This window comes from Poecilia reticulata, linkage group LG2, assembly GCF_000633615.1.
Source record: "Poecilia reticulata strain Guanapo linkage group LG2, Guppy_female_1.0+MT, whole genome shotgun sequence".
Lineage (NCBI taxonomy): Eukaryota > Metazoa > Chordata > Actinopteri > Cyprinodontiformes > Poeciliidae > Poecilia > Poecilia reticulata.
The window spans coordinates 12,577,071-12,603,057 of NC_024332.1; the positions used below are offsets into that span (position 1 = coordinate 12,577,071).

The 25,987-nt window shown below is 39.2% G+C and overlaps 1 protein-coding gene across 5 annotated transcripts; it reads left to right on the forward strand.

Moving 5' to 3' along the window:
• The first annotated feature begins 4,625 nt into the window (after nucleotides 1-4,625).
• Nucleotides 4,626-24,677, forward strand: hao2 (hydroxyacid oxidase 2 (long chain)). 5 transcript variants are annotated; one of them, XM_008431359.2, is made up of 9 exons: nucleotides 4,626-4,650; nucleotides 13,541-13,610; nucleotides 16,944-17,096; nucleotides 18,424-18,575; nucleotides 20,183-20,466; nucleotides 21,576-21,797; nucleotides 23,111-23,269; nucleotides 24,076-24,145; nucleotides 24,242-24,677. In XM_008431359.2, exons 2-9 carry the CDS (start codon nucleotides 13,594-13,596, stop codon nucleotides 24,295-24,297), a joined length of 1,113 nt encoding a protein of 370 aa, XP_008429581.1. In that variant the 5' UTR covers nucleotides 4,626-4,650; nucleotides 13,541-13,593; the 3' UTR covers nucleotides 24,298-24,677. The 5 variants fall into 5 exon arrangements, with proteins under 5 accessions (XP_008429581.1, XP_008429572.1, XP_008429591.1 ...); XM_008431350.2 differs by lacking the exon at nucleotides 4,626-4,650 and adding an exon at nucleotides 8,019-10,122; XM_008431369.2 differs by lacking the exons at nucleotides 4,626-4,650; nucleotides 13,541-13,610 and adding an exon at nucleotides 15,908-15,991.
• Nucleotides 24,678-25,987: the final 1,310 nt, after the last annotated feature.

Sequence of the window (25,987 nt, forward strand, 5' to 3'; positions counted from 1 at the left end):
TTAACGGAGCATCAGATCTCCGCGCACAGACTCTCGGCAGGTCCACATATTGTTCGCCGGAGAATAAAAAGAGATGAAAAGGGGATGTGGCAAGAGGCTGAGGACACGAGTACATCCCCTCTTGGAGGACGTTCAAGAGACGTCCTATCAAAGCCGCTTTTCTTCCGTCTATAAATACCAGCTGAATAACATCCCCCCCAACCTCCTGCTGCGAGGATCAAGATCTGTTTAACACATGAAAGGCTCTGGAGATAACTCGGTGGGCTATACATTATGCATCGCGCAACTGCAGATGAAGAGAGCGGCGTATTAATCCAGCGTCTGGCCTGACATTTAAAAACGTGTCCATCAAAAATATGACGCTTAAATCTGCCCTAATTTATTGCGCTAAATATGTCTTAGCGTGTTGCATCGCTGGGAATCGGTGTTGAAAACGGCTCATAATAAATTATCAAATTTAAGTGGTTGCAGTATGGGGGTGGTAAAACGGACAAGATTGTAAAGTAGTCATATTAGGCTGCACCTGTGACAGAGTTCAGCTAATTAAAAAGGCTTGTTTGACTGCCATTCAACCCAAACAGCAGGTTTTACAGCAAGCTAAAGCAAAGGCAGCAGAACAAACTTTGCAAACAGCACTCAGAGAGTTTGAGAAACATCAGGATTAAGGTTCATTTCAGTGGCAAAAGTTGAAAAATCTAGAAAAAGTAGGGACAGATGGACCGTCAGTAGCAGCCTATGTTAATTGTTTTTTAAAAGAGGACTATTACATATTTTCCAGGCACAAGGTCATTTTATTGCACAGTCAAATAACTGTTTCCTTCAGTTGTCATAAAAAATGCTGCATATATTAAATGTGACTAACAAGAAATTTAAACTGGGCCTCTGTCTCTTTAAGAAACTTTTGTTCTCTCTGAAACTCCGCCTTCAGGAAGTCGTCACAACATGGCTCCTCTATTAAACCTTTAACAACGGTTTACCAGCGTTGTATTGAGAAGCAGCTCCTATAACGAGCTCAGCAGATGCTCAGTTCCAACAGGTGTTTGCTAATTGTTGCTGGCTAGTCTGGAGGAGCCGAATGGGGGAGTCAAGAGGAGACTGCTGTTCTGTGAGGCGGAAGCTCAAAAGGTTGGAAACTGCAGCTCTGAGGAGGAGCTTCGTCTTTGAAGGCGGGGCTAGGTCCAACCAGGAGTTTTGTACAGTTGAATGGTTGCCATTCAACTAAAGGATTTCTTAAACATGCATGAAATGATCAAGGCAACACTCCAGGTATGTTTTTGAAGAGGGAATAATATAACGTGAAGTAAAAATAAAAAATAAGTCAATTTTAAGTAATACTGCCCCTTTAATATCTGTTTTGGCCTGCTATGTAAGGAGGGCAGATTGATTCAAAAATATTAATAATATTGATAATTCAGTATCAGAATCTGATTGGTAATAGAGTGGTAAGATTAATATTTAGTTTCCCACACACCCTTTCAATTTTGTTATATTTTTGTATTTGTCAACTCCATCTCAAAAAAGATGTTTCCGATTTGCTCTCAATTATATTTTCCACCGTTTATGAAAAATACACAAATCATGTTTATATGCTATTAAAGTATTTCATAAGCATTTATAAACTTTATTCAAATTCTGTCCTAGGCTTGAACATAACACTTCAAAGGAAAAACAGCAAAAAAACCTGAAGGTCAGAAGTTTGATGATATATCACTCTTAAATAGAAAGTATCGGTATCGGCAACAAGCCCTTCATCGGATCAATACCAAACTATGAAGCAAGCCACACCTCTAGTAGTAACCAGTGTTTATTTTCATCTTGCTGCCATTTGTATGTTGTGAGAAGAGGATGGCAAAATTGATACATGATCTCGTAAAAAATAATTTACAACAGCAATATCAATATCGGATATTGATATCGGCTCAAATTTTCATATTGGTGCGTCATTTATGAAAAGCCTGTGAATCCTACAGAACTCTGTACCAGGAGGCCATCAGGCTTAAACAGCTTGTTGGGGGATTATTGTAGGAGACAAAACTTCAACAGATCTTATCCCATCTGTGTCAAAGTCCTTACTTCTTTTTCTCCTCTCCGTTTTTTTTTTCCAGATGAGGAGAGGTAAAGCGAGGAGAAGGGAAGAGAGGGGGGAGCGCAGCAGCACTCCCTCCTTCGCTCAGAGATGCAGAGAGCAGAACTTGTGCCAGTGAACCGGGCTTTGAAAGTGTAACGTAAGAATGGCAGATCACAGAGGCCAGAGGAAAATGATATTCTCCTCGTTGCGACTCCCCCTGCTAGGGACTTTGTTGTGGGGGCTTCTGCTTTTAACTGGAACCAGGTTCGGTGTTGATGCGGCATCCCGCACGGTGCGTACGAGCAAGCGCCGTCGTTTCTCTGCTCCCTGATGCGTGAGAACGGCGTGTTGAAGCTGATGGCCATCAGTGAAGACCCGGGGTCTCCAGGTAGGGGCTTCTCACCTGAGCTGACAGGTGGAAACCATGGAAGCTCGGAAAGCAGAGGAGTTTCCCATTATGAAATTGTGAAAGCAGATCATCACGATATACTGTACCGCCACCTTCTTAAAACCCATACGGCAGTTATTACTATTTCACTCAGACCCGCCATTTTGGATTTTAATGAAGTAGCTCGTACTGTCCCAATCCTCCTATTTTTACACACTTGTAACCTGCGCACTTATGTACACTTCGACTGAGTGCACACTTCATGGAGGGGCGTAGGGCCAAACCTTCCACGCAGTCAAAATCTCATCTTCAAGACAGCAACATACGTCCAGAGAGTATAAATCTGTCATCACCGCCCTGATCTTTCTTTTTGTATCCTCCTAAAAAAAAGTCTTTTTCAGCAGGAGGATTTTAACCTGCTTTTCTGCTGGTTGTTCTGTGCACTTTTATCAGATTTGCGAGGAAGGAAATGCAGGAGAACAGGAGTTAAATCTGATTTACGGCACGTTCTAAATCTATCAGACCTTTATGTGTTTACTAAAGGACTTCAACTCCAGGGGTTAGTACAGAACTGATAACCTATTACATGTATGACTGGAAATAAGTTCATTTTAATCAAGTCTGACTATTTTATTTTCTCATTTTCACCAATAGAGCAATATGTTATTGTGTACTTGTGCTGCTAAGGACGACTCACATAGAAACATCTTGTTGTGGATGATTTCCATTAGTAAGAAAAGATGAAAATCACATTATCAAATATAATCTCATTTTATCAGTGTGAGACACACACACACACACACACACACACACACACACACACACACACACACTTTGGAGCAGCTATAGCTTTTTTACAGAAGAGACTATAAAAAAAAAGAATAACCAGGACGACTTGATACAATCAGACAACCAGTGTTTGCCAATAGCTGTGTTGCTTCTCTGGTGTTTTGGATTAAACAGACTTCTTAACAATAATACTTCTTGATTTTCCTGCAGCGATGACATATGGCGTAGAGGATAAAAGTTAGAAACTTCGTCTTATAAAAGAATTCCTCTACACACACACACACACACACACACACAAACTCAAACTACACAACCCTAAAATGTTTCTCATTTGCGATTTGATACGCCTTGTGTGTTTTCGCAGATTTGACACCCTGTCGAATCGAGCTAAAAAAAATGCATCACGTTAATGCGGCGCCCCGTTTCATTCGGTAAATAGGCGTTTTGCCATTTGGGTTTTCTGTTTCAGGTGAGGAGCAAACCAGAAGGCCTCGGGCATTGAGGCGGCGTCTGTGGGACGGTGGGCGAAGCTTCGACCACGTCTTTTAGGAATTAAACGACTTTTAATAGAAATTGGAAGCACAGATCTCATTTTAGCTGATTCAAACACATGCAAAAAACATATGTATGCACATGCCCTCACTCTCAAAGCCAGCTGGTATGCAGAAAATCCCACAGTTTGCCCAGTTCTTTTGGGGGGGAGAAATGAGAGCTTAGCCTTCAGTCTAAATCAAAAACAAATCCTCTCACAGCCAGATTCCAACATCAAAGGGGCAGATTGGACAAAAATCCCCTTTAAGGCCAAGTTAGTGGTGGATGGATGGTGTCGAGTTAATGCATAGAAAATTGTTATATTTACCCTTCTTTTTATTATTATCATTGAAGCTGAAAGTCTGCTATGACTTCTCACTGCCGTGATGATGGTGCTGACACTTCACCCAGGAAACGGTTTCTAGGGGTCTTTGCTCAGAAAAAAATATACCACACTTAAAACCTGCTCTCGTTTAACTCCCCTTTTACGTATTTGAGTTAAGTGTAATTTTCTGGCAATTTTTTTTTATTTACTTCATTTTCCACTATCTAGCTAGCTAGTAGGTTAGCTAGCTGGTTGGATGATTAGCGTAAGATTAGCGTCTGTTAATGTCCAAAAATTCATAGCGCTATACGAATTTGATTTATTATGATTATTATTGTTGTTGTTAAATGTCCGTCCCTTTATTTGACACTACGTTACCCATGATGCACCCGTTTGTTTTTTGTTTCAATCTCATGTAGCCGAGCAAGTTCATTTCTGTGCTTCGGTGTGACTCTGTGGCATAAAAACAGCGTCCACGGATCAGGAATGGCCATAAGTTATCAATCATTCGCTAACCACATGTGCATGAGACGTGTACGTTTTTATTACGTAAGTATACCTTTTCCCGACCGAAATGTGTGTTTACGTCAGTTATTAGCCCAGGGGGTGACATTGTCCTCGTGTTTTTCTGACTCCCGATAGTGGAAAGACTTACTTAAAATTATATCTTAAGTTCTATGTTATATTTAGTCAAACACATTGATGTTGCAGAGGTGAAATTTGCCATTCATTGCACTTTTGTCCTGTGTATTTTTATTGCGTTTAACTGATAATTGACGTGCAGTGTTATAGCGCCCTCTAAGGGATTTTCTGTAGCACTGCATGTCATTTTTCATACTGCATCCATGCGTAGCTGTAGTTTACCTGTAAGGTTATTAATAAAATAATAATAATAATAGTTGTAGTAGTAATAATAATGATGGTAGTAGTTATTTCTAAATTTAAAATGTTAATTGTGGATTTGTTGAGACATTCAAATAATTTCAGTTGAGAGGGAAAAATAGCACAAGCTCATAAAATAGTCAAAATAAGTTGTAGTCTAAAGAAAGTTCTATTCTAAATTAACTAAAGACATCAAGATTAAGTAAATCAGATGCATTGTTCACGATCCAGTAATTTACATGGAGAGTAACTACCACCATTTAGCACTAGAAATAAAATAATACACTCACAACTTTAAAGTTTTTCTAGCAAAAAGCCACTCCAGCTCCATTTGAACCCGTTTAAATCCTTCACTTCAAAACATTAAATAGTCCAAAACACACACAAACAGAGCATATAATTAACATGTGACATGCAGCCGTTTCCCTTCACTCATATGTATGTGGCAAATATTCTGGAATCGATTTAAAAGTCCTGACTACCAATTTCATGCGTCGCTGCCATAAATCGTGCACAACACACATGTCCTTGTCTGGTTTCGTTTTTATTTCTCATCATCTGTAGACTTTCTGCCTGACGTCGAGGTTCGCGTCCCCTCAGCCGCACCTGAAATTTCAATCTCCAGTTTAACTTTGATATGACTGAAGTGATTTACTGACCTGTTATCTAAATGATTAAAAAAGTAGATTTTATTTCAATAACTGAGCTCACCAAACGAGACATTACAAATATTATTTTCACACAGATTGATGGCTTGCAAGGTTTATTTCTGATTATTAAGATGATTTTCTACTAATGAAAACGTCATCGTTTAATATTGAAATATTACATCGGACTGATGACGGGCTGAATGAAAAGTACGTTTAGCACTTTAAAGGTTTACACTTTCTAAACTTTCTTTCAATAAGACAAATGAGCCTCATTGGAACATATATTCTAATTTATTGAAAATGGGTGCACATTTAACAGTAAAATAAAAGTTCCCGCTGCTTAGTATAAAAGTAAGTCTCAGTTCATTTTAAGCACATGCTTTAATTATTATTTCTAAGTATTTCTGAAGTTTAGAATAAAACTAACAGAGTTTCAAATTTTTTTCATTAGACAGGTTGTGTTTTCATAAAGAAAAAAAAAGTCACATTTATGCAACAAACCCAATCTGAAATTAGGAATAAAATCTGGCTTGGATGGTAATTTAAAAAAGGCAGAATTAGCTGAAGTAAGTTAAACGTCTCCTTTTATTATTGCACTTTTCTTCTTGGTTTTCAACAAGCTATTTCACCTCTGGTTTCATGTCATGTCCAACTAACCTTTTTGTTGAAAACACGGGACTCGTAGCTCTGACTTGTGTGTGAAGCATGACTCAGGCTCCCTTTGCATAACCGAATCGGACAGAGTGCCATAATATTTACACCAAAGACACAAAATGAAACTGCTTCACGCTGGCCAAAAGATCAAACTTTAAAAGAAAGAAAACAGAAGGAGGAAAAGTGCTTAGGCTGAACGGAAGTGAATGTTGCTGAGGAGCTCACAGACATCGCATTTTGATTTTCAAAACATAACGCAGAAATAAATCCTTCATGTGAATCTCGATTTAACCTGGAGATACAGTGAAGTAAATCATTAAAGTCTCAAGTGCTGTGACTGCAGACTGAGTTTTTTTCCAGACATCACATGTTCAGAGTATCCATCAGTCATCCACTACGTGACATTTCAGACACTGGTGTGATTTAAACACAGCGAGATTTAAACACACACATGTTAATTAAAGTACAACTGTAGCATGTCGGAGAAAACTGGAAATTTTGGAGAAAAAGAGAATGTTAGGGGGAAATTAATAATGCCCTCATGAACAGCCGAAATTCATTTACTTTGTCAAAAAAACATGATGATGAATATAATCTTTATATGAAATACTAATAAAAACAAAATCAAAACAAATGATATAAACACTACATAGTATGGATTGAAACAGGCAAAGAAAAACTCCAGTACATTAATCATTAAACATGAGAAACGATGAACATCAAAATGAGCAAATGGCTGTTAAAATATAAATACTGCATTTGTTAAATTTCAAAATTGTCAACTGTTTGGGGAAAAAATTACACAGTCATTGCCAAAAGTTAACATTCATTCATCTGAAAAACAAACTAATCTCAGAGAAAAAAAATGGTAAAAAGTAAATAAAGCTGAAATGTTTCAGATAAATAAGTTTGCACACGTTCTGAGTTTGTTAAACCGCCTCCTAGATTCATTTTCAGGAGTTAAAGCCAACATCAATGATGGGCTGCTTCTAGTGATCAAATGTACCGGAAGTAAAGTTTATTATTTTTGGTCATTTGAACCTTTTCACTGAAGCCAAAGTTTTCAGACAGATTAAAATGATCAAAGTGGAATTATTATCACATCACTCCAGGAAGCAATATACAAGTGTAGCCCATGTAGAAATATATATTTTAATGTTTTTAGGTATCTGCTAGAAATGACAAAAATGACTTCAAGAGAAGAAAATTAGAGGTTTTGAAATGACCTAGTCAAAGTCCAGAATTACACCTAACAGGATGTCTGAGGGGCCACTTGTGTACTAGACATGTCCTGACTGACAGTCTAGAACATTTGGAGAAGTTTCACTACAGCCACTGAACTAATGTTACGAAGTCTGGATGTGGGATGCTAATCATTCAACGTTCCCACAAAGAAGAATGAATGATTAAATGAAATTTGACATTATTTATCATGGCTTCATTTTGTTGCAGCACACAAACTTGCTATTGTAACAGGGGCCTACAACCTTGGATTGTAGCAATCACGTTCTTTTTCCTTTAAACCAGCTGAAAAGTGGCTCTCATGTCCCAGAAAACGTTCAGTTCAAATGTTGAACTATACAGAACGAACACCTTGGCAGCCTTCGTGCAAAACAAACAGCAAAACTTAAGACCCGGCTTCAGAGTAAAAACAAACACTTCTGCGGGCCTTGTCCTTGCATTCTGACGTATTTAGTCTCGTAATAAACCCGGGGAGAGACGGCCAGTGAAGCTGGAAACCTCAGCAGGGCCGCATAACACCTTGACAATTCAACCCACATGTGCGGCGGCGTGCTGGGCCGCCGCCTCAGGGCAAGATGGCCTCTGCCGGGCCGGCATGTGGAAGAGGTTTTCCACTCAGCTGAACCTCCAGCACCTCCACCGGGATCCCCGGCGCTCACCGCTATTATACCGCCGCGGCTTCAAGCGTCGCCAGCCAGCTGCGGATTAACACCATTTGCACCTCGTCTCTCGGCGTGCAGGTAACACCCATGCCTCCACGGGGAGGTCCGCGCATTCCACGAACACGGAGTCCCGACAAGAGGCAGGCAAATATCTCAGGAAGGCTGGGTTTGTTGCCAACAATATTACATTTGCGAAAAGAGTAAATTGAATTCAAACGCCGTAATGCAATAAGAAAGGGATAATCTAATTTGAGCTCAGCGCTGTTTTAAAATGCTTGAACAACTTCTTGAGGCGTTTTGTTTCGTCCTCAGAGAGCTGAGACACCGTGTTTTTCTTCTTCTCACGTCCTGCTATCGATCAAGCGCTTATGGGTAGGGACCCTAAAAGAAACAGGCTCGTGATATCAAAGCTCGAGACATCTGTGTTTTATATCTACGTTTACTCAGAATGTCTGTCAGTCTGTCCTCCACTTGGCAAGATGCTCTCTCTCTTTTTAACCTAAAAGTTTTTCATATTTTAGTTAAGTTACCATTTTCAGACTCACGAGTTGAGTTTTTGACCAAAGGTGTTCACATTAAAACCCCGGTTTTACGTAACGTCTGTGATGTACGTTGATAATTAGGCATTAAACTCTATATATAAAGTTAAATGATTTATCCAAGGCACACGAACAATGGAGAGAAGAAAGATGCCAAAAGAAATTATTGGAATGGAATGAATATAAGTTTCCTATGGAGATTGGAAAAGTATAGATTTTTTTTACACATCTCCATAAATATTAGAAAAAGACAGACTATTCATATTTCCTTCCCTGTCTTTTTGTTTATCCTTCCTCTTCCCCATTTATTTCCTTCTTTCCGTCCATCTTTCCTACCTTACTTCCAACTCTGCTTCTATCAATCCTTTCTTCTAGATTTATCGGCCAGCTGATTCATCGGGGCTGATTTCCTTAATTTTGAGAGATGTGATCGGCCGATATTTACACGTCTCCTGATCTTTTCTACATCAGCAAAATGTCTGATCATCAGCCACTGTCCTCTCTTGCTCTCCCGTTAGAGGTTTGACTGACAGATCGGGCCACCAGCTCATGTTAACAATAGTCACCCCCTGTTGCCGACTCAGCGACCTTCTTGCTATATTTAGCGACATCTCAGAAAAAAACAAAAACTAGCATCCGTCAAAATGAGAATTGGCAGGTCAGGCGTTTTAAAGATCAGTAATCGGACAGAAAACTGAAATTGGTGCACCCCGACTTTCTTCCATACTTTGTTTTGTTTCTGTTCTTTCTGCATCATATCCATCAATCATTCATTCTTTTCCATATCCCTTCTTTTCTTACTCCACCAACTGAGCCTCTTTCATCCTTTTTGCCCTTACTATCTGTCCATCCTATCACCATTTCTTCCTTATTTATTTCCTTCCTGTTGTACTTCTTTTTTTGCTTCTCTCCTCCTATCCATGTCCCCTCCCTTCCATACTTCCTCCCTTTCTTGTTTACTTCATGAGGTTTTTCCCATCATAAATTTGAGAACTAAAGAACCATCTGCCATTAATAACGTCAAGGTTTTGCTTTCAACCTTTAAAAGTGACCAAACACAGAACAGAGACCTCTCTATTGCGTTAGGAAACGAACGGACACGACGAAAACAAGGAGAGCGTGTGTAGAAACGAAGCAAGAAAAGAACGGCAGACCAAGTGAAGAGATGCACAAATAAAGTAAAGCAACAAAGGTTTTAGGTTTTTTTTTAGAGTGCTGACAAGCAGGTCAGCTGGTGTGGAGCTGGAGTGGGTGGAGCCAGTCGGTGAGTGGAGGAGTGAGAGTGGGAGGTGTTGGAGCGGCTGGGGAGGGGGGTCTGCCCTGTGACATGACCCCGTCACATGAGAGGTGAGCCAACACGTACCGTGGGCCCGTTAAACAGCTCGACGCCAGGTAAGAGACCGATTCCATCCGCCTCGTTTCGTACGCTGATGACACCGTGTGCTCTTTATTTGACCTCCAAACCCTAAAACAACATACAGCCGTTTAGTTTTAGCACAAATTCTAACAAGATGGCCAGAGGTTTTTCAATTGTCAAAAATAAAAGCTACGAAAAAGACACCAGGAAGGTGTCACGGCCTGAGAGTGGGTAGGGAATCTGAGAAAAACAATAATAATAAACGGAGTAAATCTTTATGTTGGTGGTTGTATTTTAGTATAGAGAATGTCAACGCTTTCCAGAAGTTCACCTGAACATTGTTCCCTCAGCAGCCATTCAGTCGCTCTAAATGAGCGGCACCTTTCACGGCCGGCAAACAGAGGCCGACATTCAGCACAACAAAACAGACCAGGCCACAAGGCTGCAGGTAGACAACTGGGAAAGATGGCAGCGTTTTAAACCACAAACCAAAAACTACTAGTTTTCATGGAGTATACAGCCAGACGTAATTAAATAGTTTTTAATCAGACTGTTTTTTCCACATCTTAGAACAAAATCGTTGCTTCATCAGAACTTAGAATGTACCAAAATATCAAGTTTTCTAACGGATATAGATGATTGCTTTGTATTTGAAGAGCAGCCTACAGGGTGTGAACTGTAGATGGATTATATACGCAGGTCTGTTTATTGTTGATCTGCCACACTATATGCTGGATGGCGTTTTGAGTTTTCATCAGTGCTGCACTGCCCTCAAGTGGTCATACCTGGAAACTGCACTCTAAAAGATTTGTGACGGAAACAATTCTTCTTCTCCTTCAGTGTTTTCTAACTCTGGTCTTTGTCCATTATAGCCTAGTAGGTGTTGATACAGATGAAGTATCTCTTCAGCATGGTATTATTTAATGGTACAAGTTAGAGAAATTTACTATTTAACTTCACCGATCAGAGATTTTGTGGCAGGTTGTGAATCACCTGTTGGTTTTTTTAAGCCTTTTACATGCAAACACTAATTTAAGTTGATTACAATTTCTCCTAAAAAAAACTACTAAAAGTAATACATTTGCGTTTTCAACATCCAGATTTAATTTAAAATTGATGTGTTTCAGAGTCACTTAAAACAATGATTTCTTCAAAACAGTTTTGGAGTCAAATAGATTTATAACTTTGAAAATCTACAAATTCAGTCATTTTTGATCCAAGTTTTGGACCAAAATATAATCTATTCATTAAATCCACCTAGAAAGAATTGCAATGCATCTTTAACCCTTTTATTGCTTTACAACTCTAGAAAACGTAACAAAAACTTGTAATTTTTTTCTACAAGATAATTTCATTCTAAATGCCAACAGTGTCCAACTTTAAAATATTGAGGAAACAAGTCTGATTTTTTGTGAGATGTGTTAGATTTCTACTATTTGAATCCTTTATTATAGCAAATAAAGTTCCTCTTTGTTATGAGCAATCGTTGGTCATTTACACGCTCTGCAGAACTTCAGCATTATTGCTTCAAAACAGGATAGCATGATTACAGATTAAACATTTTGAATGTTCTTTGGCATCTTTAGCAATTGGCGCAGTTAGCGTCACCGACAGCAGATTGTGTGGGTGTCATCTGCACAGATTGTAGACTTTCACCTTAACTGTAAAGGCAACATTTCTTAATCCAACATGCTCTATTGTGACAGACTAAAGAGGTCAACTTTGCTGTTTTATGTTCAACTTCCAGTTGTTTGTTGACGTCTAGCTGTTAGTCGTTTTTCGTGTCGCTTCCTTTACACTGGATTCTCGTCTATTTGTGGTTCAGTATTCACAGACGCTCTTATTTGTGTATTTTTCTGTCCAGAGCATTGCCAGAAAGCTCTTCTCTTGGTGCTGATTTGATGTGTCTGTAAGAGCGGAGTTAAGGAAGACGATGGATGTTAGCTTCTGTGGTTGTTCAAGTGTGATACTGGTTACCAGCTAATTTCTCAGTGAACTGAAACTACATATTTTAACTGCTAAGTACAATTTAAATACACATATCAAATATAATGTAACCTTTTTAACCGGTTCTTTATTTGGAAATCTGTTATTAGTAACTATAATGTCAATGAAAATTAGCTTGAAAGAAGAATGGTAGCACCTGTCATGTATTGTGGTCTCACATTAGGTAATACATTTGGGTTATGTCACAAGAAGTGCTTTTTGTTTTGTTTCTTGTCATTAAAATACAGGTTTTAAATATTACAGCCATGTCTTTTGGAGTTTTGGCACATATAGTTCCTGAACAAGTTACACCAGACATTGATAAATTGTTCAGTCATTGTTGATTGCAATAGTTCGTTTTTTTGGGGGTTTTTTAATGAATACATTGATTCATTAAAAATCAATGTAACATCACATTAAGTGAGCGTATGTAGACCTTTGGCCAGGACTGCACTTCACATAGGAAGATAAACAGAAGCGGATATTGATTTGGGGATCGTATTGGGAAGGGGCTGCCTGGTCTTTAGACACAACACAGCCTGCTGAATGGGACTCCACAATCTCCATCATTGTGGAGATTGAAATCTAAGAATCTAGCAACTAAATAAATGCTGAAATCTGGGGTCCGTAAAAACATGTTTTTATGCTTTCCGCTGATTGTTTCGCTAACTGGGCATCTGAAGTACTGGGTTGCATTTTAGGAACTGAAAAATGTCGCATGAGGTTGGACCAGCTTGTGGAAAACCTTATTCTGAAATGTTTTACTTTGTTTTATTTAGAGACATACAGTGTTCCTAAAACCCTTGAAGTTTTCTGAGAACATTAATTATAATCTCTGTACAAGAGTGATCTTACAGAGTGTGATACATGGTAGCTTTCACCTGACTTTTTGGAAAGACCCAGTGGTTTCTTTGTGATGTACGCATTATACTCACTCCTGGCTTTTCTGTACCACAGATGCACTGAAAAAAAATTTTTTTTTAACATAGATCCTGCATCATTTAAGTCTGGGTTGATTGAACACAACAACTTCAAATGGGTTAAAAGTGACTAATGTTTAACATTTAGACTAACAAGGATTGTGGTCGATGTTGAATATAGTAGCTAGCACTAGCGTGTGCTAGCTACTTACGGCTAGTGGCATCTTTGTGAGCAGACTTGTTTCTTAGTGTGAACATCGTTATAATGCATCATTTTTAGCATTTCTTATTTCATCCCGAGGCTCCGTCTAGTCTCTTCTCTAACCAAGAGAAGAGACTTGGTCATAATTTCAGTCTCAGTGTTTGGTTAGAACTTCTTCCCAAAACAACATAAACCCCTGATTTTGATTAACCCAGTAGTTTTGCCGTGCAAAATTTCTTTGTAATCGTCCTGGGTTTACGTCAACAGTAAAAGCAGGATTATTTTTGAGAGACGAAGCTTTAGATACGTCAAGCATAACCAGTGTGCTTTCTGTGTTTGCTGCAGGCGGTTCACATGTTACGAGTCTGGCAGGAGGAAACGAGTTCTGCTAAGAGAGAATGTGCAGCTGTCATCAGTGAGTAAGGCGCATCAAAACTATTAGCTCTCTACTTGCTGCATGATAAATTACTGATGTGTCGACAGGGCCCAGAGTCATACTTTCTATGTAACAAATTTCCTTATACAAATTTAGACTGTGTGTGTGGTTGGTTGTCCTGACTGTTTCTTTAAAGTTTTAATAAGCAAATAACATTTTAGTTTTATCAAACTAAAGTTTCTTGTAAAGTTTAAACTCGTCTCATGTTATTTAAAAAAGCAGTTGATGTGTTTATTTGTTTGACAGCAAGTATAATTCAGCATCTGCTATTCAAATCATTTAGCTATGTTTTTAAGCCAATTTGAGTAGAAATTCAGGGCAAATGGTAATACTTAGAAGGTAGAATATTAATATAAAAAATAAATGGAAGCAAACAGTTGAAAAAGTTGCAGAGAAACTCATTGTGTCCATGGTTAAATTTAAATTAACTCTTCTTTCTTATTTTAATCACATGCTTACATACTATGTAATGGTGGCGAAAGTTTCCCAACTTTTAAAATAGTCCCAAAGGTATTAAGTCATCTACATTCAGACACAGTTGTCGCATGGTTAATCTGTAGGGTTTGATGTAAAGTGGAGCTGTTCTGTGGGACTTTCATCGAGGTCTAGGAATGGGCTTACTTGAGTAATTACCATAAAAACAGATAAATATGTTCAGACACTGATGCTAGTTGGGTTGGCCTGGTTAGTGATCTCTGCTCTGATAGATTCCTATAAGATGTTGTCAGGACTCAATCAGGCCAGTCACGTTTTCCCCCCACCAAACTTCCTCCATGCTTTTCTTTCTAGACCTTGCTTTGTGCACTGGGGTACAGTCATGTTGGAACAGGAAGGAAATTGCCCAAAATCTCTTGGCACGATGAAGCCTTCAGAGTTTTTTTGGAACTAGAGCAGCGCAAAGCCTGAACCAGAAAAATAACGCCTCACCCTTTTTACCAAACGCTACACTTGACACGATGCAGTCAGGCAGGTCGTTGTTGTCCGGGCAACTGCAAAACCAAGACTCGTTCATCGGGTTGCCAGATTTGTCCCTCCAGGCAACATGTCTCCAATGTCCTAGAGTCCAACAGAAATGGGTTTGCATTGCTATGGTCTCATGTAACACTATGATAATCATTCCATGACACTTTCTAAGGACTGTTGAGCCAATCTGAAGCTTGGAGGACTGTATCTGTGACCCCCGCTGTGTGATGTAACGTGGCGGAGTCGAAGTTGTTCCAAATCACTTCCAGTTTGTAGTGATACCACCTACATTTGGGACAGAGACTCTAGCGACTGGATTTTATACACGTGTGGTCATGTTGTGGTTGCAAAACCTGAGTTTAATGGTTTGTAGGTAATTTAGTAAATATACCTAAACATTCTTGGCATGTTCACTACACAGGTGAAAAAAATATACTTAAGTGTACTAAAATCTAGAATTGTAGCTACATTTACAACATTTTTATAACATAAATTTTATGAGTGCTATTTTTAATTTTTTTTTTTGTTGAATTCAAATATAATCAACATTCAATTTAAGGTGAATTTACTTTACTATTCTGTGCTAAAATGGAATTACTTAATGTACACTTATAATTTAAATATATTAGATTTTTTTTGTTGTGCTTATTTCATGCTAGAATGACACATATTGGTGTTATTTCCAATAAATTTATGGTGTTTGTAACTTGTATAAAGAAAATAAAATATATTATAAATATATTAAAACTATTTCCATAACACCTTACAAATATTTTTAAAAATATATGAAGACGTTCATTCATTGAAACAATTTTATTATGCTTAAAAAGTATATATAGGTAACAGACAAAAATACAATAATACATTTTTTAAAGTATTTATGCTTTAATTTAGTTGAATTAAAGCATAAACATTATTATTTTTTAAAATTAAATTTCTAACTCACCACCTCCACAAATAATGTTTGCCTTCACATGGCAGCTGGCCGCTGGGTTTCGGCCGCCTCTTGTCGTCGCCGTGGCCGGAGTCCATCAGCACATTTCTAGCTTGTGTAAACACGGTAAAAGCAGCGGTCGCGCCCGGGTCACATGTAGCTACTCTCTCCCAGCGGTTTTCACAGGGTCTCTGTGAAAGTTCAGCCTGAATGAGCCAAAAGCAACGCGGAGGTGGCTCGGACTGGCAAACAAAGGCACGGGAGGCTAAAATTAAAGCTGCCGGCCGCGTTGCTCACACGTCAGAGACAAGGCGGAAGTCCAGCTGGGCAGTTATTGGTTGACTGAGCTGCACGCGCAGGTTGACGGGGAGCTTCTGTCTAAACGGGGATGTTGCAACGTCAGTCCTTCGTGGGCGCCGTGTGGGGCGAGAGGCAGGATTTTTGGGTGTGTTGCTCATTTGCGGTAAGTTTTGCTGTAGTTTTATTTGTATATCTTGCTTTTTTAAATCAGACTTGACATGCATTGTGCAGCCTTTACTCAAAAAATGTCCCCTGAGATAAATGTATTTGCTTAATCAGAGAAAAATCTGCAATAACACAAAGGATCTTGTTGATCATGGTAACTACTAGAAATAAACAGTGATCAGAAAGAGTTGCATTTTTGCATGAAAAATAGTTGTACTAGTTGTACAGCAAATAGCATACACTGATTATGACTACATCAGGTGAAATGAAGAAATGAGCTCTTCATCATCGTCACACCTGTCAATGTGTGGGATAATCAATCAGTGAGTCAAGTTTATTTATATAGCACATTTAAGCAACAAGTCAGTTCAACGTTCTTTACATCATAAAAACACACAAATAAAAAGTCCTAAAAACAACATACAGTCAACAATTGAGAAACCAGTGACAAACATTACAGATTGACAAAGGCCACCATCAAAACCATCAACATGCGTCAAATATGTTTGTCAATGTTCCGTTTATTATGGTTCAAAGGCAACTCTGAACAGGTGGGTTTTTAGCCTTGATTTAAAGTTAAGTCTCAGTTGAATATTGTGTTGTCAGAGCTAATGCATTAGATAGAAATTATTTGAGCAAGTTCAACACAGAATCAGATTATGATGACTAGGCAATTCAGCCCAATTCCAAAAACTTAAGCTGTTGTGCAACGGATCAGTGGCATTGAGTGACCGAGGCTTACTGATGGGAGAGCAAAGAGTGTGCCGCATCGTCCGACCCAACAGCAAGCAAACAAGTTATGTTACTGCCGGTTCTGACAGAAAGATGTATGAAATACACATCTGAGCTTCATGGGGTAACCCAGCAGAAGACCCCTGATCATAATGTTACGCCTCATTGGTGTGTGTTTCGAGCCGCGACGTTGTCTGTCTGGTGTTTGTCTCATGCAGAGAAGGAGTTCATTGTGCAGAGATGGCCATGGTATGCCTAACAGACTTTGAGGAGTACGCAAATGCACATCTTTCAAAGGCCACCTGGGATTATTACGCAGCCGGAGCAGATGAATGCTGCACCAGAGACGACAATCTGCTGGCTTACAAAAGGTACGCTGGACATAACACATCATGTACACACAGCTTTTGACTTATTTACTTTTACATTGACATTACATCTCTTACTAGGTTTAATATTGAGTTGTTGACCATTTAGAGACTCATTTTTATGTGGACTTTGTGCTGTTTTGACACATCTTTGCCTTCTCTGAGCAGTCTCTGGTAAGGTGAAGTTGTATAATAATTAACCTGTTGCTACATTTTAGCCAGACCCACTGTTAGGACAGAGGGACATTTTTGGAAGTTGCTTCCCCTGTGGAACAAGGAATCATGATTTTGTTTTTCCTTTTGTACAAATTGAGTCAAAATCTGATGTAGTGAGGAAAGAGTTGAGTCAAAAAATAAAGCTCTCAAATTAGAGACGATCGAGACATTTGTATCATACATGAAAGAACGAGAATAAAACTAATCTACCAAGAGATTCTTCCAAAGACTTGCAGTGTGTGGAAAAAGGTGGTCTGGTATCAGGATACCTCCTGGTCTTCTCAGTTTGAACGTTTTCCAGCCCCACTGGATGGAGATCTTCGGATTTCTTGTTGAAGGGACTGTATGTTGACTTTAACAAGGTTCTGGCTTGGAATCCTGGGGTATGCCTGGGTCTCTCTCCTGGACCCATTACCCCTAAAATATAATCTTAGATAAGTGGATGATCGCCATATGATCATCATTATATAGGTGAAACAATCAGCCTGTTAGGGCAAATTCACACACATTTATACGCAGATCGGTAGGCAACTTGGGGAAAAGGCACAGATGTTTAACTGGATTTACAAGAGGAACCGACAATCTTCCGATTGCAAGATGACTACTCTGTCTTGCAATACTTTTATTGGAACACCACCAAGAAAAGTATTGGTGGTGTCCCAATACTTTTATAAGTATCATTATATTTGTCCAGGCCTGTTTCATTAGTTTATCTTTTTTTATGTATATAATTCAGTTGAACCACATTTGACCAATGATTTTCATTGGTTAATTTCAGTAATAATAGAAAAACTTCAGTGAGTTTTATCTATAATTACTTTAGTCTTTTGTAGTTATTTCAGTGACCACTGTGGGTCTTTAAATCATTAACAGAGGACTACCAACAGTTTTATCCACGTCTGTAAACACTACAAGTTTGGTGGTTTGATTTCAGAGACTTTTTAACAGTATTCTATGGCTTTTCCACCCCATTTTTTTCTCCAAAACAAGTCACGTTTCTGTTCAGGCATTGTCATGTACCATTGTAACATCAGGGCCTTCCAAACTTACTTGAAGAGTTTTCCTTCATAGAGAACCAATCAATCCCACTGAATTATTCATGTCTGTCCTCCAGGATCCGTTTGAGGCCTCGCATCCTGCGGGACGTATCAGTGAGTGACACGCGCACCACGGTGCAGGGGAAAGAAATAAGCTTTCCCGTTGGCATTGCGCCGACGGCCTTCCACTGCCTGGCCTGGCATGAAGGCGAGGTGGCTACAGCTCGCGGTGAGTCACGTTCGTCTCTGTGTGTCGCAATGAGCGAAAGTTTTATCCTCCTTTTGACGTCTTCAACTTTTACCTCCAGAATAGAAAGTCTTTGTAATGCTTTTTTTATTTCTACTTAATTCTTTGCTCAGTACATCAGATACTCTGTCGTAAGTTGAAGTTGCATTTCGGCCACAGATTTGGAGGATCTCGTGGGGGGGATGATGAAAACATGAACTCGGTTATGCACTGGAAGATTTACTAACGCCATAAAACACCAGCTAATGAGAGTAAAATAGTCAATGTCTTCCTTACCCCGAATGACAATGACCCTAAATCACACCGCTGATGCAGAAAACACACATCTGAATAGAAAGCATAAGAGCTCAGACAGGCCTCATGCAGGCGCCAAACCACAACATTGCTGAGGCCGAACCGAATCGCTTTGATAGATACTGAACAAGAGACTATTCAGCAAAACGCTCATTAAAGAAACCTGGAGAACTATTTGTGAACGCAGCTGGCTTATGTAGTGAAATGTGTTTAGTCTGTTTAGTCATTCATACATTTACTCTCTTTTCAGACGGCTAAATTCGTAGGACTTCAGGTGGAAAACAAAAAGTGTCCGACATGTGTTTGTATTACTCTCTGTTTGACTCACTTCAGTTCGTACCAATTGACAGCACATGTTGGCATTTTGTAGAAAAGTCAGTGAAATCCAGTTCGCCTGTTGCAGAAATCCTTAATTCAGCAACAGCGGTAGTACTCAATCCGAACACTAGAGGGAAGTGTTGCAAGCTGAACCAGCAGCTTCACAAGGATCATTAATTCATTTATTCAAAGAATCAATTAGACATTCAATCTACCCCAAACTCTGCTGGCCACAAAAACAATTCATATGGTTGGAGGCAGAATTATTGAACACCGGTGCAAAATATTTATCCTAATTATCATTTTTCATCTACAGTACCTCGCGAAAGTATTCATACCCCTTGAATTTCTACATCTTTTTTTTCCTTTAGAACCACAAACTTCATTGTTTGTGTGGGATATAATTTTTGCTGCAGATTTTTACTGCTCCCTCTTAGCTTTTTACGGTTAGAGACTGTAAAAAGCTATTCTTCTCTGAAGAATGGCTCAAGTTCTCTGACGGACTGGATTGAGTCTGTGATGATCAGATTTAAAAAAAAACTAAATCCTATATTCTCCACGTCTGGTTCTGGGGATGAAGGACAGACCAGAACCAGAAGGCCTGAGTGGTCTATACAGTTGATACAATGACTACATATCTCTAGTGTATTTTGGTGTTAAGTTATTCAGTTATGAATAAGCTAACAAAAGTATTTTAAAGTCTATTCTCTGAGCCTTGGACTTTAAAACTGGAGTTATTTGCTCAATCTACCTGTGAACACACCGTCTTAATTTAAGGGGTTTTGGATATAGAACTGCTTGCTAAACCTTCCAAATTTTAATTTGTAAAAATAAACGTGAAAACCATGTATTTATTTCCCTTTCGACACACGGTACTGTGCTACTTTGCCAAGCACCGTAAATGTGAATATTAAACCTCTGTGCCTTTAACGGAAGTCCCACCATCGCTGATCACACCACCGATTCCCCCCACACAGCCACCGAGGGTCTCAACACCTGCTACATCACCAGCACCTACTCCACCTGCTCAGTGGAGGAGATCGTTGCGGCGGCGCCCAGCGGCTACCGCTGGTTCCAGCTCTACGTGTACCGGGAGAGGAAGCTGTCCGAGCAGCTGGTACACCGGGTGGAGGCGCTCGGCTACAAGGCGCTGGTCCTCACGGTCGACGTGCCCTACACGGGAAAGCGCCGCAACGACATCCGCAACCAGTTCAGGCTGCCGCCGCACCTCAAGGTCAAGAACTTTGAGGGAGTTTTCGAGGTAAGAGAATGGATTGGCACAGCGAGTTAGAAACTGTGCAACAGATGTTGAGTCGCAGTTAAAAGGAAAAGGTTCAAGGCGGACTTTTGTGCGGCCTAAAGCCGCAGCATGTAGCTTTTATAAAAAATATTTTTTTACGTATTTATTTTGTGGCAGTGTGAGACAGATAATCTATAAAAAAGGCAAGCTCCTCCATTTCCTCCATGTCCTACCATTGCAATCTGTAGAAAAGCACCGCTTCCGGTCAGAAACAACCAATCAGAGCCAGGAGGAGGGTCTTGGTGCTATCAATCACACTCGTGAACATGCTGCTAGATGGACTAATGGTGAAAAAAGCAACTTACTGTTTCAGGAAAACTGTTTATCCAAAGTGATCGGTAGCCATGCTAACCAGCATTAGCATGAGCTCTGCCGTTGGAAAGAAGCTGCAGCATAGCAGAGAGCAAGGGAGAGACTGTGAGCACATACACAAGCATGATTGGTAGCGCTAAGACCCTCCTCCTGGCTCTCATTGGTTGTTTCTGATCAAGTAGTGTATTTCTACTAGAAGCACAGAGGCAGAAGAGTTTTTCGTAGATTATCTGTCTTGTACTTTCACAACATAGTGACAACAAATATTTAAAAAAACATTTTTCTTCGGTAACACTTTATTTGAAGGGACATAATTTTGTAAATTAAGGGCATGCAAAATTGACACTTTTAATGGACTTTTAATGCAACTTTTAGAGCAACTTTTTATTAAAAGTGTCATTATTTACCGAATGACACTTTATGACAGCTGTCATAAACATTCATAAAGACTCCTTCATGTTCATGACAGATGTTATGTCATGTTTATGACAGTGTCATGTCAGTCTTATTCACACCCCTTCAAATAAAGTGTTACCTTTTCTTCTATAAGAGTTACATACTATAGTTTGAAGGCTTCCATTTAATTTTTTTCTAATGTGATATTAGAAGTTGAAGTGTGATATTCTTTCTTACTTATTTCTGTCCCTTGGTGATCTTTTTGTTTTGAGGAAGTAAAACTTAAATGACAAAGTTGCACTCTCATAAAACCTAATCTAATGCACGAACCTTTATGGGAGCTGTACTTGTCGCACTATAAGCAGGAGACGAGCGTCCCAGAGGAGTACGGGATACCGGCCAACACCTTGGACCCGTCTATCAGCTGGAAGGACATCTACTGGCTGCAGTCTATCACCTGCCTCCCCATCATCATCAAGGGCATCCTGACCAAGGAAGACGCTGAGCTGGCCGTGGAGCACGGCGTCCAGGGTATCATTGTGTCCAACCACGGGGGGAGGCAGCTGGACGGCGGCCCGGCGTCGGTACATGCTAAACACGTTCCTCATAACTTCACCTTAGAAAGGGAATTTGTCGTAAACAGAGTCATACAACGTGACCATGGAGTCACTACAATTAGTTCTTGCTGTTGTAAGGTGTTTAAAGAACTGGGTGGCTTAAAAAGAAGAGTGAGCAGCTTCAGTTATGTCTGAAAGCTAAACAACAGAGTCAGTGATGTTGTTTTAGAGAATTATATTGTTTAATAATAAGATGAGAAAACCTTCTGAAAATGGATGGCTCGTAACACTGTTTTGACAGATCTAAAAAAACTACTTTTTTTATTATTATAATTTTTTTTACATTGTTTTGAAGATCCCACTTAAAAAGCTTAAGATCTTCTAAAATCATTTTGTTCAATAAATTTATGGTTTTCCCAAAATCCGGATTAGATTTATAATGAGCTGTACTGTGCTCTTTATAGGAGCTACTTCTCAGAGCAACGCTGGTAAAAATGTTGTTGAGGGTTTCTTAAAGAGACAGAGACCCAATTTCAAGGCGCTGCATTAGAAAGTCAAATTTATTGTAAGTCATATTTGGTATATATTGCATTTTTATAAAGTAGTTACTTGATTGTGCTATAAAATGACACTATATGTCTGGAAAATACGTAACATTGCCCCTTTAGTACATCGCTCAAAGATGGGACTAGTGTAATGTCCTGACCATAAATTTATTTTTAAATACACGCATTTGACATTTTCTTCCAAGCATTTGAAAGATTCATCTGCAGTCTTTGATAAAATCAAACTTTGCTCCTGCTTATGTTTTTTTTTGTAGAGCAGCTTGCCAAAACGCTAGGCTAACGTTAGCATGTTTGCTTTGTTTTTATATGACCTGTTGATTTAGCTTACAATCTCCAGTAAGTTCTAGTGAATCATGTGCCAACAACATCTCACAGAAAACAAACATTTCATATATGCAACACTTTGCTTCAATCAACATAAACTTTATTGTCTCGATTGTCTCAGCGGGAACAACTGTCTTTGGCACACAGAGCAGGTCACATGGCATAGAGAAATTAGCAGCTTCAGTAGCCATTTCGGTCTCTTTTGCAGACCGAAATGGCTGTGGAAGTGTTTTATCTTTCATTCTCAAAGAAAAAACCCTGATTTATGAAATCAAGAAGTTATATGTGTGGTGAGTAATACAGTTTTGGAAGCAATGTACATAGAAACACGTCGATGCCCAACATGATGAGAAAGGCCTCACAGTGAAATAGAAATAGAACAGCACATCAGTGAGTGGAGCGCTGGGTAATATCTGTCTGCACGTTTCTTCCCCCGTCATTTGCAAACAGATCGACGCCCTGGCAGAGATCGTGGACACGGTGGCAGGCAGAATTGAAGTTTACGTCGATGGAGGAATCAGGACAGGAAGCGACGTCCTCAAAGCGCTGGCCTTGGGGGCCAAGTGTGTGTTCATCGGCCGTCCAGCCGTGTGGGGCCTCGCATACAAGGTACAACAGCTGATGTGTGTGATTGGTTGTTTAGAAATGTGTGTTAGGGTGATCCGTGACGTTTAAATGCAACAGGGGTTGTTTGTTTTTTCTTTTGCCGTCTTTTTGTTTCGCCCAAAAAACATAAAATGTTTGTCCTTGACAATGTTGGTAATTTAGTTAGTTTAGGTAATTTAACTGCAACCTAAAGTTTTATCCCTCTGTGAGACAGAGTATTATGGTCACGCCAAGATAACAAAATAATAAAATCACAAGAATAAAGTCATTATAATTACTAGAATAAAGTTGTATGAGAATAAAATCGTAGTATTACAACTTTATTCTTGTATATTACTGTTATGACTTCTGTCTGGAAATATTGTGACTTTATTCTTGAATTTTACAACCGTTTTCTCATATTATTTTGACTTTATTCTCTTACAAGTGTATTTTCATAATACTAATGTAATTCTCATGATATGACTTTATATTTGTAATGCTGTCTTTATTCTCAAAATATGACATTTTGCTCACAATCTTGACTTTATTCTCACAATATTACAACTGTATTCTTGTAATGTTATGGGTTTATTCTTTATACTTGTATTATTTCAACTTTGTCTTTATACTCTTTAAAAGACTTTTTTCTTAAAATATTGTAACTTTATTCTCATATTATTTTGACTTTATTCTCACTTGACATTATTGTCGTAACACTATGACTTTCTCCTGTTAATTTCTTTTTTTTTATTATTAGTCTGGCTCTAGCACTCTAGCCAGGCTACAGTGAAAGAGAGGCAGTAATTATATCTTGTGTGATTTATCAGGGGGAGGAAGGAGTGAGGGAAGTTCTTCAGATCCTGAATGACGAGTTCCGTCTTTCCATGGCTCTATCAGGTCAGTCTGATACTCGAGGTTTAGCGACCCAAACAGAAACTGATGAAATAATGGCATTCACGGTGTCCTCTCTTTCCGTCCTGGATGACCTGACAGGCTGCAGAAACGTAGCCGAAATCAGCAGGAACCTCGTTCAGTTTTCCAAACTTTGACGACGATAAGGACGACGGCGCCGCTTTAGCAGGATTCTGGCCTGAATTAAAGCTTAAGCCCGAGATGTAACGACGAATACACTGAGGACGGGTTCACGTCAGAACCCGCTGGCACCAGGAAATCACGGTTCACAGAAGCCTGTGCCTGGAATTCGACTTGTAATCATCCCCCATTGTACGAGTGACAGAATGTCGTGAGAAAGTGGAGTGTTGTTGGAAGACTGAGCGATCGATTAATGAAAGTGTTTTTGGCTTTGGTGGCGGAAAGGATGTGGGCGCTTATCATAAAAACGAACACATTTCTTCTGGTTAAACTGTGCAATGTTTGTGAGAAATGCTGCCAGTGCTTGTGGTTGAATAAATACCTGCTGAGATGAACATACTGGGTTCCTTTTGTTATATCACTTTTCTGATTTTTTTTCTTTATAAAATACACATGCAGTTTCATTTAGATAAGAAATTCCGCTGGACGATAAATTGACCAAGAAGTTATCGCGATAAACGATAATATTGTTGTTTTGGAACCATTTTCAAGTGATATAATGGCATAAAAATACAAGGACACATTCTCAAATGTCAATAAACATACATTTAAACACTGGAACTGAAAGACATGTTAAATATTCAAAATAAAACAGAAACAACAAAATGATTAAGTCACAGTAAACAAAATTGTTCTTCAAAAAGCTGAGGCCAAAGCATCAAGGACTTTTGCCATCCAGTTTTTGGTAGAAAGAGAAAATAGAGAAATGATGGCGCCTGTTTTAATTTATTATGCGATTAACTGATTTACATCCTAGCTCAATAGATGTGTATTTATATAACACACCTCAAGTCATGCCTGGTTAAATGTTTGCATTTCTTAGCCGTCAGCTAGCTTTTGGCACTCCTTTGGCTCGATGTTTGACCTCACGAATCTGTAGAGCTGATTGAAATAGTTTGGTTTTCTAGAGCATGTGGCTTTTCAAAGGCCATTCCAGAAGCTCAGCATTAGCCAGTTTCAGTCTTTCCTAAACTGGTTTTGATGTGCTGGAGCCCCCCGTCCAGGTTTCAGCTCACAACCTCTGAGTTGAGCTGATGTAAATGAATATGGAAGCAGTCTTTCCCTCCATCCTGTGGAACACCGACGGTACGTCTGGCAGAGAATCGGTCTCGATGCACGGCGCCAACTACTGCCACCAGTTGCGTCTTCCTTGGTTTGAAATCCTCACATTGACTCCAAACATGCTTGTTGTTATTTTGGCCAAACCGTGTCGGTTGTCTGACCGTACTGCTTTTCTACAGGTGATATTTAGGTTGCCCGTGTGCGTAGCTGTTTTTGTCAAGTCTGATGGGTAACTTTTGAACCCTCTCAGTTCATATTAGGGAAAACTGATCGATTGAAAATGGGTTTTTCTCTGAGTAGATACATTCTTAACAGGTAAATAATGCTATTCAATTTGAAGTTTTACAGCCACCAGAGCTGAATTTGGAGTGTTTAGTGTAATTTATCGACCACCACTCTATCCTGTGTCATTATTTAAATAGAATTTAGGAAAATTATTAGATTGGCTTGAGAACAGACTGGCGCAGTTGCATTTTGATGGCCAAGAAAAATTGTGCTATAGGTGCAACTAGATAAAAGAAATATTTAGCAAATGTGTCTAAAATTGAGCAACATACGGATTAGAGAAAATCCATAGTAAGGTCA